Source organism: Parasteatoda tepidariorum, chromosome 10 (genome assembly GCF_982258835.1).
Source record: "Parasteatoda tepidariorum strain Cologne lab strain chromosome 10, Ptep-v5.0, whole genome shotgun sequence".
Lineage (NCBI taxonomy): Eukaryota > Metazoa > Arthropoda > Arachnida > Araneae > Theridiidae > Parasteatoda > Parasteatoda tepidariorum.
Genome location: NC_141764.1, coordinates 80571011 through 80586881, shown reverse-complemented (window position 1 = coordinate 80586881; position 15871 = coordinate 80571011). Strand labels below are relative to the sequence as shown.

The window sequence follows — 15871 nt, the reverse complement described above, 5'->3', positions numbered from 1 at the left end:
TCATTATCTATTTTTTGTTCTGTTATTATATTATTATATATTTACTTTCTTCAATTTTGCGAAATTGGAGTGTGTAAAGATTGCAGCAGCTACAGCTCAAATACAATACGCAAATACGCAATACTCAAATACAATAAATCTGCAACAATGGATTTCAACAATGGAATTTCGTATTTTTGATTTCTACACCCAAACTGCATGACGCCGGAAAGTGGTGATTGCTTATTAACTTCCCCATGTAATATGTATAGCAATATGTATTAATAAAACATACAAAGGAAAGAAAAAAAACCTGATTCAAATCCCAAATTTGTGCTCTTGTTCTCTAGTTATTTAATACTTTTACAACCGACTAAAATGCGTCCCATAAAATTTTATTTGTTTAATCTCAAAATAATCTGCACAAATTTAAATCAAAATGTTTTAAATATAAAAATTTGTATCGAAACACATTTTCCATTAAATTTCTATGTAAGTTGTTTTCAACCTTAGAAATATACTTACAGTAAAAGAGATTTTCATGATATTTTGTAGTTTAAATATGCGTATTATATAAAAGTCTTTTTTCGTAAAATGACTGTTTTATTCCGATTACAAATGGTATGAAATTTTTAGTTTCATATTCATAACTTACACATTAACTTTACAGAAACTATAAAATTTAAAATTTATAAACTTGCTATTAAATGGGCTGACAGACTGTTCACAATGTGTTTCTACTTTAAAAAACATTTAAAACGTTTTGGTTCAGTCACAATTTTATTCATTCTAAAATAAATGGAAAGTAAGTAAACAAAATACAACTTGAAAATATTTTTAAAAGAAAAATTCTTGAAGAAAACATTTTCTGTTATAAAAATGAAGTGTATAAGAAAAAGTTTTTAAAAAAATGAAACACGTCAAAGTAGAAGTTGCCGTTTGTTTATGGAGCTAATATCGTTCTATTTATTGAATGCTATATAAAGTTCTGTGTTTTGAGATTGTGCCCAATGCCCATAATTTTGAAAAATATGTCAATATGGAATAAAAGAAAAACGACGCGTTTTTAGGTAGTTCTAAGTCAAAACTTTGATAAAATATATAAGTAACTGAAACTGCATAATGATAATAACTGCGTTTATTTATTTCTGAAGAGATTCTTGAAACTTTATGTAAGTATCAACAAAATAAATTTTTTTGGCTAGTAAAAATTTTGAAATAAAAATATAGTACTGGTTCGCTTAGTTTGTGTTGGCAACTATCTTTTTTAAGTTGTCTTAGTCTCCATAAGTGCAAATTTTTATATCACCATGTATAGCTGAAAATATATCGAAAATTATCAATTTGCCGCGACATTTTTCAATTTAACTGTTTTAAATTTTTACATTGCTTAAAATATTCGTTACCCAAATAAAATTTATCAGCTTCACCATAATATCGTATTAATTAATTATCGTTATGTATAATATTCGCGATATTACCTTCTTGAATGTTACGCTCTCGATAATTATCGCGATAGTATCGTAGTGGATACTTGTAGATATCAATAACGATCATGATACTGTCGTAGTGAATACTTGCAGATATCAATAACGATCACGAAAGTATCGTACTCAAATTACATTATTATCATTAATGATCGTGACATTGTAGTATTTGATTCACCTATGTGTATTGATTCACTATGTAAGTGTTAACTAGGATTTGACATTGTTCTTACGAGTTGGTAAATTTGGTTTCATGATTCTTATAACCTATAAAAACATTAAAAATAAAATAAATTTATTTTAAAAACAAAATTTAAATGCAATGGTGAAAAATTCTGATAGAATAGGGGGCACCCGGATAGCTACCGTTCACCAACCCCGGTAATTGTTTTTTCTTGGCATAAAACAGTTTTTCTTCTACCGAAATTGAAACTATTCATTAAAATACGTGTACTAAAAAGAATATTAAGATCTATTCCAGATCTAATAACTCTATTACGATCTATTACTGAACATAAATAATTTTTCCAAGTAATCGTTTATAGAAATAACATTTAAAATTATAAGTATATTGTTATAACTTAAGACCTAGATTATCTACGTATCCAAGGCTTTAGTTATAATATATCTGGTGAGTTAACAATCGTCCCCTCCGCAGAGGATCAAAATTGTGATGGCATGTCTTCGGATCATCCTCCGGGATATTTCCCAGACCGTCGCCAATAGCCCATTGTGCAGCTCTAGTGCGACGTAAATTAACAACAACAACAAGTTAACAATCGTCAATTATTTTTGCTTACCAAATATTAAATATATTTTGTGCCATTGCATTGAAATTGTCCTTAACGAACTGTTCCATCTCAATTAAACAGCTTAGTGAATAAAGCAGGTAAGTGTTATTTATTTCAGGGGTATTTTTTAATCAGGAAAAATAACATAAAGTGGTCGCATCAATATGGGTATGTTTAATGCAACAGAATGGTTTTTGCTTTCACTTTAATTTTAACATAACTAATCCACATTAGTTTTGAATATGCCAACCAGGTGGCCGAGTGATTAGTGTGCCTGACTGCGGAGCTGATGGTTGCGGGTTCGAATCCCGCTCAGGACATGGATGTTTCTTTCTCTCTCACTGTGTTCTATGTCCTTTCTTCTGCGTGAATGTAACCCGCCCTATAAACGGGTTTGTGGTTGTATGACGTGGGCGACGCTACTCCACCGCCGTGGCTTAGCCATAGGTGCTCACTGGGTAACGATAAGAGAGTAGCAATTCTGGCATTTCTGAGGCCAAAGGGGAAATAGACTCAAGTGCCCGCCATTAACCAAAAGAGAAAAAAATTTGAATATGCTTGTATGATTTTTATTTCAAATTAGGTAGAGGTAAATATAAGGCAAAGAATTATTTGCAATGCCTTATAATAAATCTGGAATAAATTAATTCGGGTGCCTCTTTTTTTCACACCTGGATTACAGCCACTTTGAAATAGTCACTTACCTAGTTCATTCACTAAGCTCTTCAGCCATTTTTAAGTTAATAAAAATGTTCTTATTTAAATTAATAAATCTTTTTTTCTCCATTGTTCAGAAGTCCAATGTCCAACCATAGATTCTTTGGATCGCAATCGTGTGATGGCCGTTGAAGGTAACAAAATGCACAGTCAAGCAAGGTTTGCGTGTATGGAAGGATTCAATCTGATTGGACCAGAAGAAATCACGTGCACCGCATCTGGAACTTGGTCTGATTCACCACCATATTGTGAAGGTTAGATTTTCTTTGAAATATACTCTTCCTATATATCCAACCGTAGTGGCTGGGTGGCGCAGTTGGTTTGTCGTCGGCCTTCTCAGCCCAAGTCTGCGGGTTCGATCCCCGGCCCAGACACCGGATTTTCGGGATGCAGAAAGTCCTCAGCGGCCATGTCGCATGATTATGCGGCATGTAAAAGATCCCTGGAGTGCCTTATTGGCTCTTGGCAAAATTAAATTCTTAGTGCACTTTAGCATCCAAATAGAGTCTCGGTGCTGCCATCTAGTGTGGCAGAAACTAGACGTCCAAATTAGCATGACCAACGGTGTCTCACCCATTGTGGTGGTCCTGAAAGAGTGGATACCACCTCTGGAGAACGCACTAGGTCTGCTCATCGGCAAGACCAATTGTGCAGCTCATTGGAGATAAAAAAATATATCCAACTGTTAAGTTATATTTTTACTACCAATTAAATTTCAATACAGCCGTTTTAGTGCAAATTCTAATGATTATAAGGACAATTTAAACACTCTTCCAATTACCGTAACCCCACGAAGACCATGATCACATATGCGTGATCACGTGACTATCTCGTCACGACCCACAGTATCATATATGAAACGAGCCTTTCTGATTCTAGCCGCCCAAGATCACAGGGACGTAATCTCAATACGGTATGCTCGTATTAGTACTCCTTCGTACGTACACAGTCGAAGCATGCAGGACTGGGGAAACGCTTCTTTTTCCTTCGTCCAATCCTGCAGAGGCCAAATAAACATAGAAAATATTACAATAATTCCTCATACAATAATTCAAATATGTAAACTGTTTCAAAAGCAACGCCTTTAATTTACATTTTTTAGAATTTTCGTCAAAAATGAAGTCAAAATAGTATGCACAGTAAGGGGTCGCCAACTAATATTTAAGGCCTGGATAAAACAAAAACGAAATTGAAATCTTGTGAGAATGACTGAATGAAAACAACCAAGAACAATTTAACTGTTTGATGGAACAGAAAGAATTTTTCAACCAATTATTTGAAATACCCTTAAGTTTCATCAGACAAACAAATCGATTTTGATTATTTTCATACTGTCTTTCTCGCTGACTGAGATTAGTGACCCCGACTGTGAGTATCTTTTTCTTTTAACAAGCATTCTTAAAATATACATTAAGGGTGGTAGTTACGGAGCACCCATTAATGTATCTTATCCTTTTAAAATCTTCATACCCAGCAACACTTTTATTAATCGATATAAATATCGATGTTCAAAGATTATTTTAAATATTCACAGCACCTCATATCTTTGTGTTTACAAGTAACTGAAACACTTCTATTGACGTAGAAGTAGTTTACAGTTGATGCAAAATGCCCCTTTATGCACACACACACATATAAAGCGCACTCGGAAATGTAACTGCGCAATCAAACCCGCCAAAATGGGAGGTGAATTGCATTATTTAAACACTGGCCGTGTAGACATAATCAATTTACTCGCAGAGCTTACATTTTCATGGCTATAAATTTGTAATATGTTTAATCTAACAATCAATTGTGCGACATTCAGACTCATTTGAAGCGAGATGATATTTGTTATGGCTGATTTGAATTAAGAGTTGCAAAGTTGAAGTACAGAGAAAATCTGTAATTCATACTTTATGTATAAATATATGTTTATTTCTTAAATAAAATATGGATGCTGAGTTTCAAATTTTGTGCAGTTAACAACTGTGGAATAAATCATAACCAACCTAAATGTACGATACTGGCAAAATTGTTATAATAGTGAAGCTCGTTTGATTCGAGCTGTTATTTAACGAGAAATTTTTTAAGATTTGGCTCTTTTAATGTATAAAAAAACCTCTAAAATGCTCTGTTTATAAAACTCTTTTTTTTAGATTACTGTTTAGTGATTTATATGATCAGTTTATGTTGTGCCCATAGTTTATATAGTACCATGGGTGATCCATATAGCTTTGATAGTTTAAGTTTACTTGATATAGGGCCAATGTAGAAAATATGCTTATGGATCTATTACTACGCCCTAACTGTATTTTAGATTACTATTTAGTGATTTATATGGTCAGTTCATGTTGTGCCTATAGTTAATATAGAACCATGAGTAATCCATAAAGCTTTGGCAGGTTTAGTTTACTTGATATAGGCCAAAAGTAAGAAAATATGCTTATGGGTCTATTACTACACTCTTACTCACGTTCTAACTCTATTATAGATCACTGTTTAGTGATTTATATGGTTTGTTCGTGTTGTGCCCGTAGATAGTTTACATTGTACCATGGGTGATCTATAAAGCTTTGGCATTCTAGTTTGCTTGATATGGGGCAAAAGTAGGAAAAATACTTAAGGGTCTATTACTATGCTATTACTTACGCCCTAACTCTATTTTAGATTTTTGTTGAGTGATTTATATGGTTAGTTTGTGTTGTGCCCGTAGATGATTTATGTAGTACCATGGGTGATCCATAAAGCTTTGGCAGTTTTAGTTTACTTGATATGGGGCGAAAGTAGGAAATTACGCCTATGGTTCATTTGTAGCATTTTTAACAGCGGTCACTTTTTCAAACATTTGGGCATTTTTTTTCTTTAAATTTAAGCGATTAAAAAATTTATTTTAATAGTTTAAAGAATTTCTTTTGAAGTATTCTCCTAAAAATGGTAAACATTATAAGGTTCCTTTCTAAAGTGATGAGAAATTTTAAGAAACAAGCGTGTGAGGTATGATTTTTAAAATATTATAATATATTCGTGGCATCATAAACTTTGGTATTTCTCTATATACTCTATAATAATTATTTATTTTGTTAGGTTGTCTTAATATTTTAAATAGTGTTAAAAAAATTAGTCATACCTTAATTATTTATTTAGATTCATTTTGTTTGGCTGTCAAAAGGTTCCTTTACTATAATTCAGGGGATCTAGGTTAAGTAATAATTTAAATAGAGTCGAACAGTTATAAAGTATTTATTTAAAATATTTTTCTATTTTTACAGAATTAAAATCATAGTTACGAAGTAATTAGAGTTATATTTGATCCTTCCTAAAATAGCTGTAAAAATATTAAACATGGACAGTGCTATGGTGCCGCATACTGTTTTTTTCCTGTCAGAACGATGTTAAAATTAGCTTTTAAGTTTTAACCATCGTAAAAACTTATCTTTGATGGTCTTTTTATAGCAAAAAAAATGTTCTTGTATTTCCTATTTTATTGAAAAAGTTCAATGGTTGTCTTTTTACAGTAATACAGTGTCCACCTCTCGTTCTGGAAGACACCCATTTAAGAGTGGAGGCTCACAACCGGACATATGGGTCCAGAGTTATGTTTTCATGTCCGACAGGATATAGACTCGTGGGTTTACCAGTAATAATCTGCCTTAAGAATCAAACCTGGTCAAACTCAACACCATACTGTGAAGGTACTTTTTTTACTTTTATTATTTTCAGTTCTGTAAGAATTCGAAAAAAAAATTATATCGTTGATTTACCACCACCTACAGTTTCAATATAGAAGCATCGTTCAGTGTGACTGTGATTGGTTGAGAGTTAAAGTTTGCCAAAAAGAAACGAAACATAGTTTTTCTCGTGATACGGCATCAAGCCTCTATATCTTTATGCGGCAGAATCATAGATATTCTTTTCCTTGATTTAAAAATTAATCTTAACCTGCTCAAAAATTTTTATATTCAATAATTAGCTTTAAATATCAGAGTATCTTGTGAAAGAATTAGCTTTCGTAAATTACAATATCTATATTTGGCCCTTTGATAAAATTATCTATTTTATTATATGCGAAATGAGCAGTTAATTTGCTTATAAAAAAATTTTCATACATAAATTATTTCTAGTAGAAAAATTTGAAGCTAAATTTTTTGAATAAAAATAAAACGTGAATAGAGGTGGCTTAGAGTCCCCTTGCCGTCGGGGTAACCGTGAGAGGTTTTCCTCTCTATGTAACGCAAAATCAGATAAGTTTCATCACAAAGCCCTCCACGAAGGCAAATTTCTCCCAATGCTTGATACAGGAGTTCCCTTGTCTTCTGGAGTGGGTTCATAATTACTTGACTACGCAGTTGAACATTAGTAGTCGTACACCCAAAAAAAATTGGGTCAGCTGTTTAATGACGGTTATAAAATAAAATGGGTTAATGAGCTAAATCAATTAATTAATAGTTTACCTATAGCGCAATCATGCGTTTCTTCGCAAATTCTGCAAAGCACAAAACACGTTTTTAAATCTTGAAAATTCAGTGTTTAAAAAATTTCACTTAAATCGTTTTTTCATGAAGATCTTTAATAACTCGAAATTAGGTATTAAAACATTTTAACCCGATAATAATTACCTATTTGAATTCTATTTTTTTCTTCTTTTTATCGTATTTCTATTCAATTTTTCATCGATACTCTACAAAATTACGCCATATTTATTTTTGAAATAAGTTAGTCCAGCTTCTTAAAACTTCAATTATTTTCTTCATTCTGTGATACAAAACTACAAGAAAATATGTCTTATATATCACGAAAAAAAAAACATTTTTTTTTCGAAAGCAGAAAATAAACACTAGTTCAGCTATTCGAAGCAAATAGGAGAAGTTTTTAGCAATAGTATATTAGTATAGATCTTTCAAAATGAAAAAAGTTCCGAATCCAATAAGAACTTTTAAAAACAGAACTTCTTTTTGTAAATATATTGCTAAAATATGTCAGTTGCACTCGCGACTACGGTTCGGAAATTCTGCCTTAAGGTTTTTGCAATCATTAAAACTAACTTCAGCGAAGAATCTGAAAGCGACTTTAAGAACGTAAAAAACATTTCCCAGTTCCTTTTAACTAGTGATAGCTTAAGATTCGTTTTCAAACTAGAAAAAACTTAGTAATCAAACACAGTTTGAAAAAAAAAAGTTTCAGATTGTTGGTGTAAAAATGTTTTTCTCCGTTTATTTTCATTGGAAAAATCATTACAAACAATTTATCGAAAACTTAGATTGCATTATACTATAATTTAAATAATAAGATTTAATTATTTATATTTTTATACCACTGGAAAAAAAACATTTGTAAAGAAAAAAAATTTTTTTTTTAAACTCTGCGCACTGCTTAAAACTAGCTGGCAAAGTATGAAATGATTTATATTTCACACATTGCCCATATATAATGTCGGATGCTATTTAGGCAAAGTATGAAATAAACGTCCTGATGAGGTTATTATGTAAATGATGTGCATGTTACTGTGAATGATCGAAATCGGCGGTTGTTGACTCCAAACATCACTGATGTTTCTTCTAATCTATCGTCAGTAAGTATTAAAATATCGAATAAATGTAATTATATCCACGAATAAATTAATATCACTTCGGATGTAATAAATATTTCGGACATTCACCAAAGCGACTATGTGATTGTCAACATTCACCGGTGAAAGTCAACAACCACCGATTTCGATCATTCACAGTAACATGAACATCATTTACATAATAACCTCATCAGGACGTTTATTTCATACTTGCCTAAATAGCATCCGTTCCTTTCATTTATTAAATACTAGGTATCTCGAAAAGAATCAATTCAGATTACCAGAATTAGATAGAAATGTTCGGCTTGCTGAGCTCTAATCGGGAAGCGAGTGATTTTTTCTCAGAAAGTTTCAAGATTAATTACACTGTTTATCAACAGATGGCGTTGCTGACTGCCAGAAATATGGAATTTGCTCTACTCCAGCCTGTCTAACCATTTTAACAAAAAGTTTCCAAGGGTGTCAGTTGATATTGTACTGCGTTTTCATTTTGTCTTAATCACATCAGTCTTAACAGCAAAGAGAAATTCTTCGATTATGATTCGTCAGATTTTTGATAACGCTTTTTTCTTTTCTTGCTTAAATATTAATTTACGATGTTTGATTTTTTACATTTTTAACAATGTTTTAAAAATATATATTTTAAGGTCGTCCGTTTCGCAACATCTTGTACTCAGAATGCTACGTAAAGCACATGAGTTGTGCAGTGAGCACATGCGCCTGTGTAATAATAGGATCATCATTCAGGATCCATAATCAATAAGGATCATTATATTTAAATATTAATCGCAAACCATTCCGAAGTAGGATCAATCTCACATCAACAATCTCGACGACCAAACCGTATGCTTAGAATTTTTGTCAAAATAAAGTGAGATAACACACACAGTTTAAAGGCTGCAAGTTAATATTTAAGATCAAAAACATTTATCAAAAGCTGACAAATTGATCTACAAAAATAGCTTGCTTAAAAGCATGGATACTTTTTTGATTGCTGGAGAAATCTGAGAAGAGCTGTTTCTCTGCGTGTGAAATGCCTTCACTCATAATTCATTACTAACGGCGCCTTGTATCAATAATAATTCACCAAATTTTTACTTTTTCTTACTTAAACATCAATTTGCAATCTGTAATGTGCTTTTTTTTATTTCATTTTTAAGAAGGGTTCCAAAAATACAGAACATCCAGCATATATAAGTTACTAATATTATTGATTTGTCGAGTTGCGTGCCAAGCCTGATAATCCTCTGATTGATAATTTAAAGCCGGATGTGTCCCTGATAATTTGATTTGTAATGAAAAAATGCTTACTTTTTAGTTTATTTCTTAGCCTTTGAATGTGAACCATCTTTAGTCACAGACAATGGAAAGTGCTTACATTTAAGTTTATTTTTAGAGCCATTGAATGTGAGCCACCTTTAGCTCCAAACAATGGCATGCTGTTTACATGTAAGTTTGATTTTTCAGCCATTGAATGTGAGCCACCTTTAGCTCCAAACAATGGAAGAGTGTTGGATACTGGAAGATATTTAACAGGCGATTTTCTTCAGTTCACATGCAATGCTGGATTCGTTATTGTTGGAGAATCCATAACCGTCTGCGATGATAAGGGAGAATGGACATTTTCACCACCCATATGTGAGCATAATACGCTTTTTTTCTTTGTAAAAAAATTTTTTTTACAATATTTTTTTAAATAGAATGTGGATTGTAAAATTCCATTTTACAAGCGAAATAGCCATAAAAAAATAACCATACAGCCCGTTGCTTCGATATTTAATTCATAGTCAAGTCAGGTTAATTAGAGATCTTCCAAACTTTATTTTAAATTGAAATATTTTTCCATGTTATTAATAATTTACCTAAATACAAAAAGTCATTGTTCTAAAATAAGAAATATAAAATAAGTTGCTTACTAATAAGCTTTCTGAACAGTGTAGTAAAAAAGTGCCTTGGTAAAATAAATACAAAACAAATGAAATAAAACAAAAATACGACCACCGAAGCCGACGTCTTCAGGGGGTACCGGCCCCGGTAGCCATTAAAAACAAAACCATTTCTATTTGAGGGAGAAGCAAAAGCTTAAAATATCTCCCTCAGTACCCCGATGGTTTTGTATAGAGGTCCAGGAAAAACAAGATACATTCAAAAGAATAAACAAATTACGAAAAGAAAATCAATAAAAATCATCAGAAAATTAAAAACTCACAGTCACAGGTCAAGAATCAACTTCAAAAGCGGAGGAAAAGAAAACACTAAAAACTGAAAAACAACGCCCCCTATAATAATGCGCAGTAAAAGTTTAAAAATGATATGAAAAGGTCAGGAGAAGGAGATACGTAGATAAATTAATAGAATGCTTAACTGGGGCTGCTCAGTTAAGACTAGAATTGCGCCCTGTTAAAAGAAAAAATATATAAAAAACCTAAAAACCATCAATCATTTTTTTAATTAAAAAATTAACATTACAAAAATTAAAAGGAAAATCATTTTTACTCAAATTATTTAAAAAATTATCCACAGCTTCTCGAAAACTTTCAACATTATTACAAATTTTCTTGATCCTAACTAATTGCGAAAAAACAAGATTTTTGAAAATTTTACTACACAAATTAGTTTTAAAGTTGCAGAAAAAAATAACATTAAAATTAAAGGCTTTTCTTTTATCAAACACACCAATTTTAATAAAATTGTTAACAATATCAATTTTAAAATCTAAATATTCAATATTAAAGCAATTTTCATTAGTTTTTTTCAGGACCAAATCACCAGGATAAATTGTATAAATAAAATTAAAATCGTCACAATTAAACAAAATCAAATCATCAATATATCGGAAAGCATTAAGTACTTTTTGGACGCCCGGTGGCTGAGCGGTAGCGCTTCGCGCTGTCGTGCCACAGGTCCTTGGTTCGATCCTTGGGCCGGGCAAGGCCGACTCAGCCTTTCATCCCTTCAGTGGGTCGATAAAATGAGTACCAAGCATGCTTGGGAACTAACACTGGGGGTTCCGCGTCCGGCTGACCACCTGACCGGAACATATGCTCCTGCACCCCAGAGCCCAAGGTCAAGAAAACTGAGATGGGCACAGTCGGCCTTGGCCCTCTTAATGGGCTGTCGCGCCACTGAGTTAGTTAGCATTAAGTACTTTATGTTCAAGAAATTTAGCCTCAAAAAAGTGCAAAAAAATGTTGGCAAAAGCCCCAGAAAAGGAATTACCTTGTGGAATTCCAATAATAAAGTAAAATAAAGTTACCATTGGTCTCATAAAGAAATTACTTACAGTTTTATATGCTGCCATTAGCTCTCTAATTTCAGCATGAAAGAGTCCATGACAATATTTAATTCTTATATAGAACTGACACCAAGTAAAACTGATGATTCTCAAAATGTACAGTGCACAAAAAAATATAAATAAAGTGCTCGTCACCCAATGAGGTGGCCCAGGTTGATACGAAATTTGCTACGACCGCAATGCTAACATAAGATATCCTCAGTAGTAGATGGATCATGTGTTGAAATTCTCTCGCCATCGTCTTAATCGGAAAAGGTTTTCGTAGTTTTTTTCTCCAAGCAACACAAATACGGGTTAGATCCGTCAAAAAAGCCATCAGAAGGGCTAGTTTGTCTTAATGCTTGATCCACGAGTTCCCTTGTCTTCTGGGTGGGGTTCAAAACTACAAGGCTACGGAGTAGAACATTGATAGTCGTAAACTCAGAATTGGGTTGGTTGTATCAACACCGGCTAAAAAACAATATAAAAAGTACCAATATTTCGGTCGAAAATAAAATGCAGTGTAACTGTATTTGCCTATCAAGCACTAGTAATCAAATCGTGCATGAAGATCTTTATCCCGTTACAAATTAAGTCAGTTTAAAATTTTCTTAATCATACACAGTTAAACCTACTTACTACTTTAATTTTGAGTTTTCCAATCTTCGAACTGAGCAGAATTTAGTTTGACAAATAAAAATGTATCCTATAAATTGTAGAAAAATATTTCTACTTCATAAAGGGCAATAATTGTAAAAATTTTTATTATTATTTTTAAAGTTCTACATAGCTTTTAAAGTTGATGAAAATGACATTTATTATGTTCTACCACGACAATTATTTTCAGGTAAACCAGCATGTGAATTTCCGGGTGAGCCAGCCCACGGACATGTGGTTCCCACCAAGTTTCACTATGACATAGGGGAAATTGTGACAGTGGAATGCTTACAAGGATTTAGAGTTCTAGGAGCCGCTTATCTACGTTGTACTTCCACTGGACACTGGTCAAGTCCCTTAGCACACTGTAGACCAGCTCATCAGCATTCATGATGGTTTGATGAATCATCAGAATAATCAACTTCAACTCAAATATTTCACAAAGGCTTGTGGTTTTTGTGATGGTGTTTTTGGTTTCGAGATAGGGCGCCATTAAATCGCTTCTCAAATTAGGCAGGAAAAAAAGATAAGGTAATAACGATATAATTATAAGGTATTATGAATTTAATATGATGCCACCAGATTCTCATACAAATCGTATATATTTTATTGTATTTAAGGAAATCTATTTTATTTTAATACTTTTCCCCTGGGATTGCTGTCAACCCCCCCCCCTCTCACTTGTTTCTTATCACCCTTTTTTATTATTTTGTTAGAGCTTGTTCTTCTTTCCTGATTGGTTAAGTCACTTAGCACTAATTTATTGTTTTGCTTTTCTAATGTCATTTGGAGTTCTAAGGAAGGACATCCAAAGAATATAAACTACAGTATGTTTATTTTTGTACTTAATTCACATTGTTTTTCACTTTAATATTGTATTTCTACAAAACATTTTAAACAAAATAAAAATTTTACTTGAGTATTATTCACAAAAAAGAATTAAATACTAAATTTCGTAAAACTTTAGTTGTGGCTGAAGTGTTAAAGCTGGTTTTCCCCATAGAAAGAAATCTAAATAGCAAAAACATTTGTATTTAATATACTGTTCAACAGTGATGTTTTTCTACTGTTAATAAATATATAGAAATTTTCCAGCATACCACTGGTAAACATAACATTCTAATATTTTTTGGTTAGTTTTATGGTTTATCGAAATTTAACAATGGAATTTTATTTTAATAAAAACAAATTAAAACTAGTGATTACTAATAAATATATCTGTACAATTTTAGTGTTGTTTTTTTTTTTTCAATGACAGATTTGTCACAATATAGATTTTTAAAGTCTTAAGATCAATCAGTGAAATCTAAATAGATAGAAAAAAATAAACTAATGCAATAAATAAATGCAAAATTAAAAACTTCTTCAACCCCAATTAAAAATCTAAAGAATTTTAATACCAATTAATAAATTATTTATCCAGTAGTTTTTGTAGAGGGTGTTTAGTTATAAATGCTCTTAATAAATATTTTTTTAAATATTTGTGGCACTATATTAGAATTTTATCTCAAATTAATATTCAAATGAGAGGGAATAAAAAGCAGGCTTTGCAGTGTGTCAAAGAAAGAATCGGGGCATGTTTTTTTTTTTTTTAAATAAAGGCATTTTTTTTAACAGTATACATATACCATCCTGTATTTTTAAAAGCATACAGAAAACTGAAAAGTATAATTTGTTCCACTGTAAAGTAATTTAAGCAAGCTTTACTGCAAAAGGATAGCAAAATATACTATTTAGTTCATAATTACTTTGACAAGAAAGTTTCAACTGTTACCACAACAATTTTATCAATACTGAACTAATAATAGCTTCAAAATCAATACATGCAAAATTTAATATTACTGCTGCATTAAAATAAAATACTTTGCACTATAAATTAATTAATAAATCCCTCATACTAATATATAATTGACATTTGTAATAGAGCTCAAAATTTACTTAGATAATTTTAAAGCAGAGTTTCAATAATCTGGAGTCAAAAGCACAATGAATATGCCATTTAACATTTTTGTACAAGTCATTTTGGAGGGCAATTCCTCAATTCATTATTTAAAAACCCAAAAATATTACTGTATTATTGACTGAAATCTATCATTTTAAAATCACATTAAAGAGATGAATCAATAATTGTGTAAACAAAACTATCTTAGTTGTACTACAAAACTCTATCTTACAACAATGTTTACAACATTTGCTGAAAATAATAAGTAAGCATATCACCCTTGAAATTATCATTATAAAAATTTGATAATGTAAAATTGTTAATCACTATAGAATTCATAGAATTTAATTCTTAATAAGAATTGAGAATGAATCTTGTGGGCAAGACTAAAAACCTAAATCATGTATTTAGTAAGTAGATGATCCCTAAATTGGAACAATAAAATTTTGCGATTCCTACTAACATTATTAATTAAATAAAAAGATATTAACAAATATATTTGAATCCTGCAATTCTTCAAATCTAATTCTTAAAAAAGTGGAAATTTTTTATTACACACAAAAACTAGGTATCTTAAGATAAATAGGGACAACATTTCAGGATATTAGGACAACTACAAAGCCCATAATAAGGTTTTCAAACTCCTACCTATTACTCTTCGAAATTTAAAAAAAAAGACCAGATGAAGGATTAAAATCATCTAAAACCTGTTAACTAAAGCATGGAGCCTAAAAACATCCCTAAACAAACTAAACTGATCGGAGTATAGCCTCTCCATAAAAATAACTGGTTAATTATATTATTCTTTTTTTGATCTCACTAATTATTTGGTATAATTTTGAAACTTCTTTCTAACTTAAATTTTGCTTCCCAAAGATATGTATGTGTTTCCATTTAATTTTTTTAAACAAAGATTCTAAACCTAAATATTAAGGGCAGTCAGTACAGAGAACCCTGTGTAAAATGATAGAACACATAAAATAAATTAAATGCCCACATTTCTTCATTATTATTAAGAAGACAGTCTTTGATAAAACCACTATGTGAGAAGAGGTTTAATGGTTCTACTCATTAATTTTGGAAAAGAAAACTGAGTGCAGTTGTATATACAATTTTCATACATACTTTACACTTATAAATACTTCATGATTGTTTTGAACAATTATTAAATTGAAGCTGAACTATTATTCGACATTTATGGTATTTTGCTGATATTTATTACAAAGATTGGACAGTTAGAAGGTTTAAGAACTCTTCCATGTACTTCAAGATGATACTTAAGTTAAAAATATTGTGATTTTGCTGTAAGAAGAAGTATTATTTTCAGAGTAAGTTTCTACAATAGGATTATTTTGGTGTGCATCACAGTATTGTTATATGTATAGAAATGAGTTTGGTCACAATAAATTCATTTCTTAATAAACTTGTTGGTTTTTTTTTCTTTTTATATTTTATCACGAATAATACAAAAATGCA

General features: G+C 31.3%; 1 protein-coding gene across 1 annotated transcript in view; it reads left to right on the top strand.

Annotated features, from left to right (window-relative positions):
- Window positions 1-15818, top strand: part of LOC107454895 (locomotion-related protein Hikaru genki) — a 209080-nt gene extending 193262 nt beyond the window's left edge. The window contains exons 6-9 of the mRNA XM_016072238.4: window positions 3052-3228; window positions 6472-6648; window positions 9990-10160; window positions 12644-15818. Of these exons, the coding sequence (XP_015927724.1) occupies window positions 3052-3228; window positions 6472-6648; window positions 9990-10160; window positions 12644-12846 (728 nt within the window). The 3' untranslated portion in view covers window positions 12847-15818. The remainder of the gene's footprint in view (window positions 1-3051; window positions 3229-6471; window positions 6649-9989; window positions 10161-12643) is intronic.
- The last annotated feature ends 53 nt before the right edge of the window (window positions 15819-15871 follow it).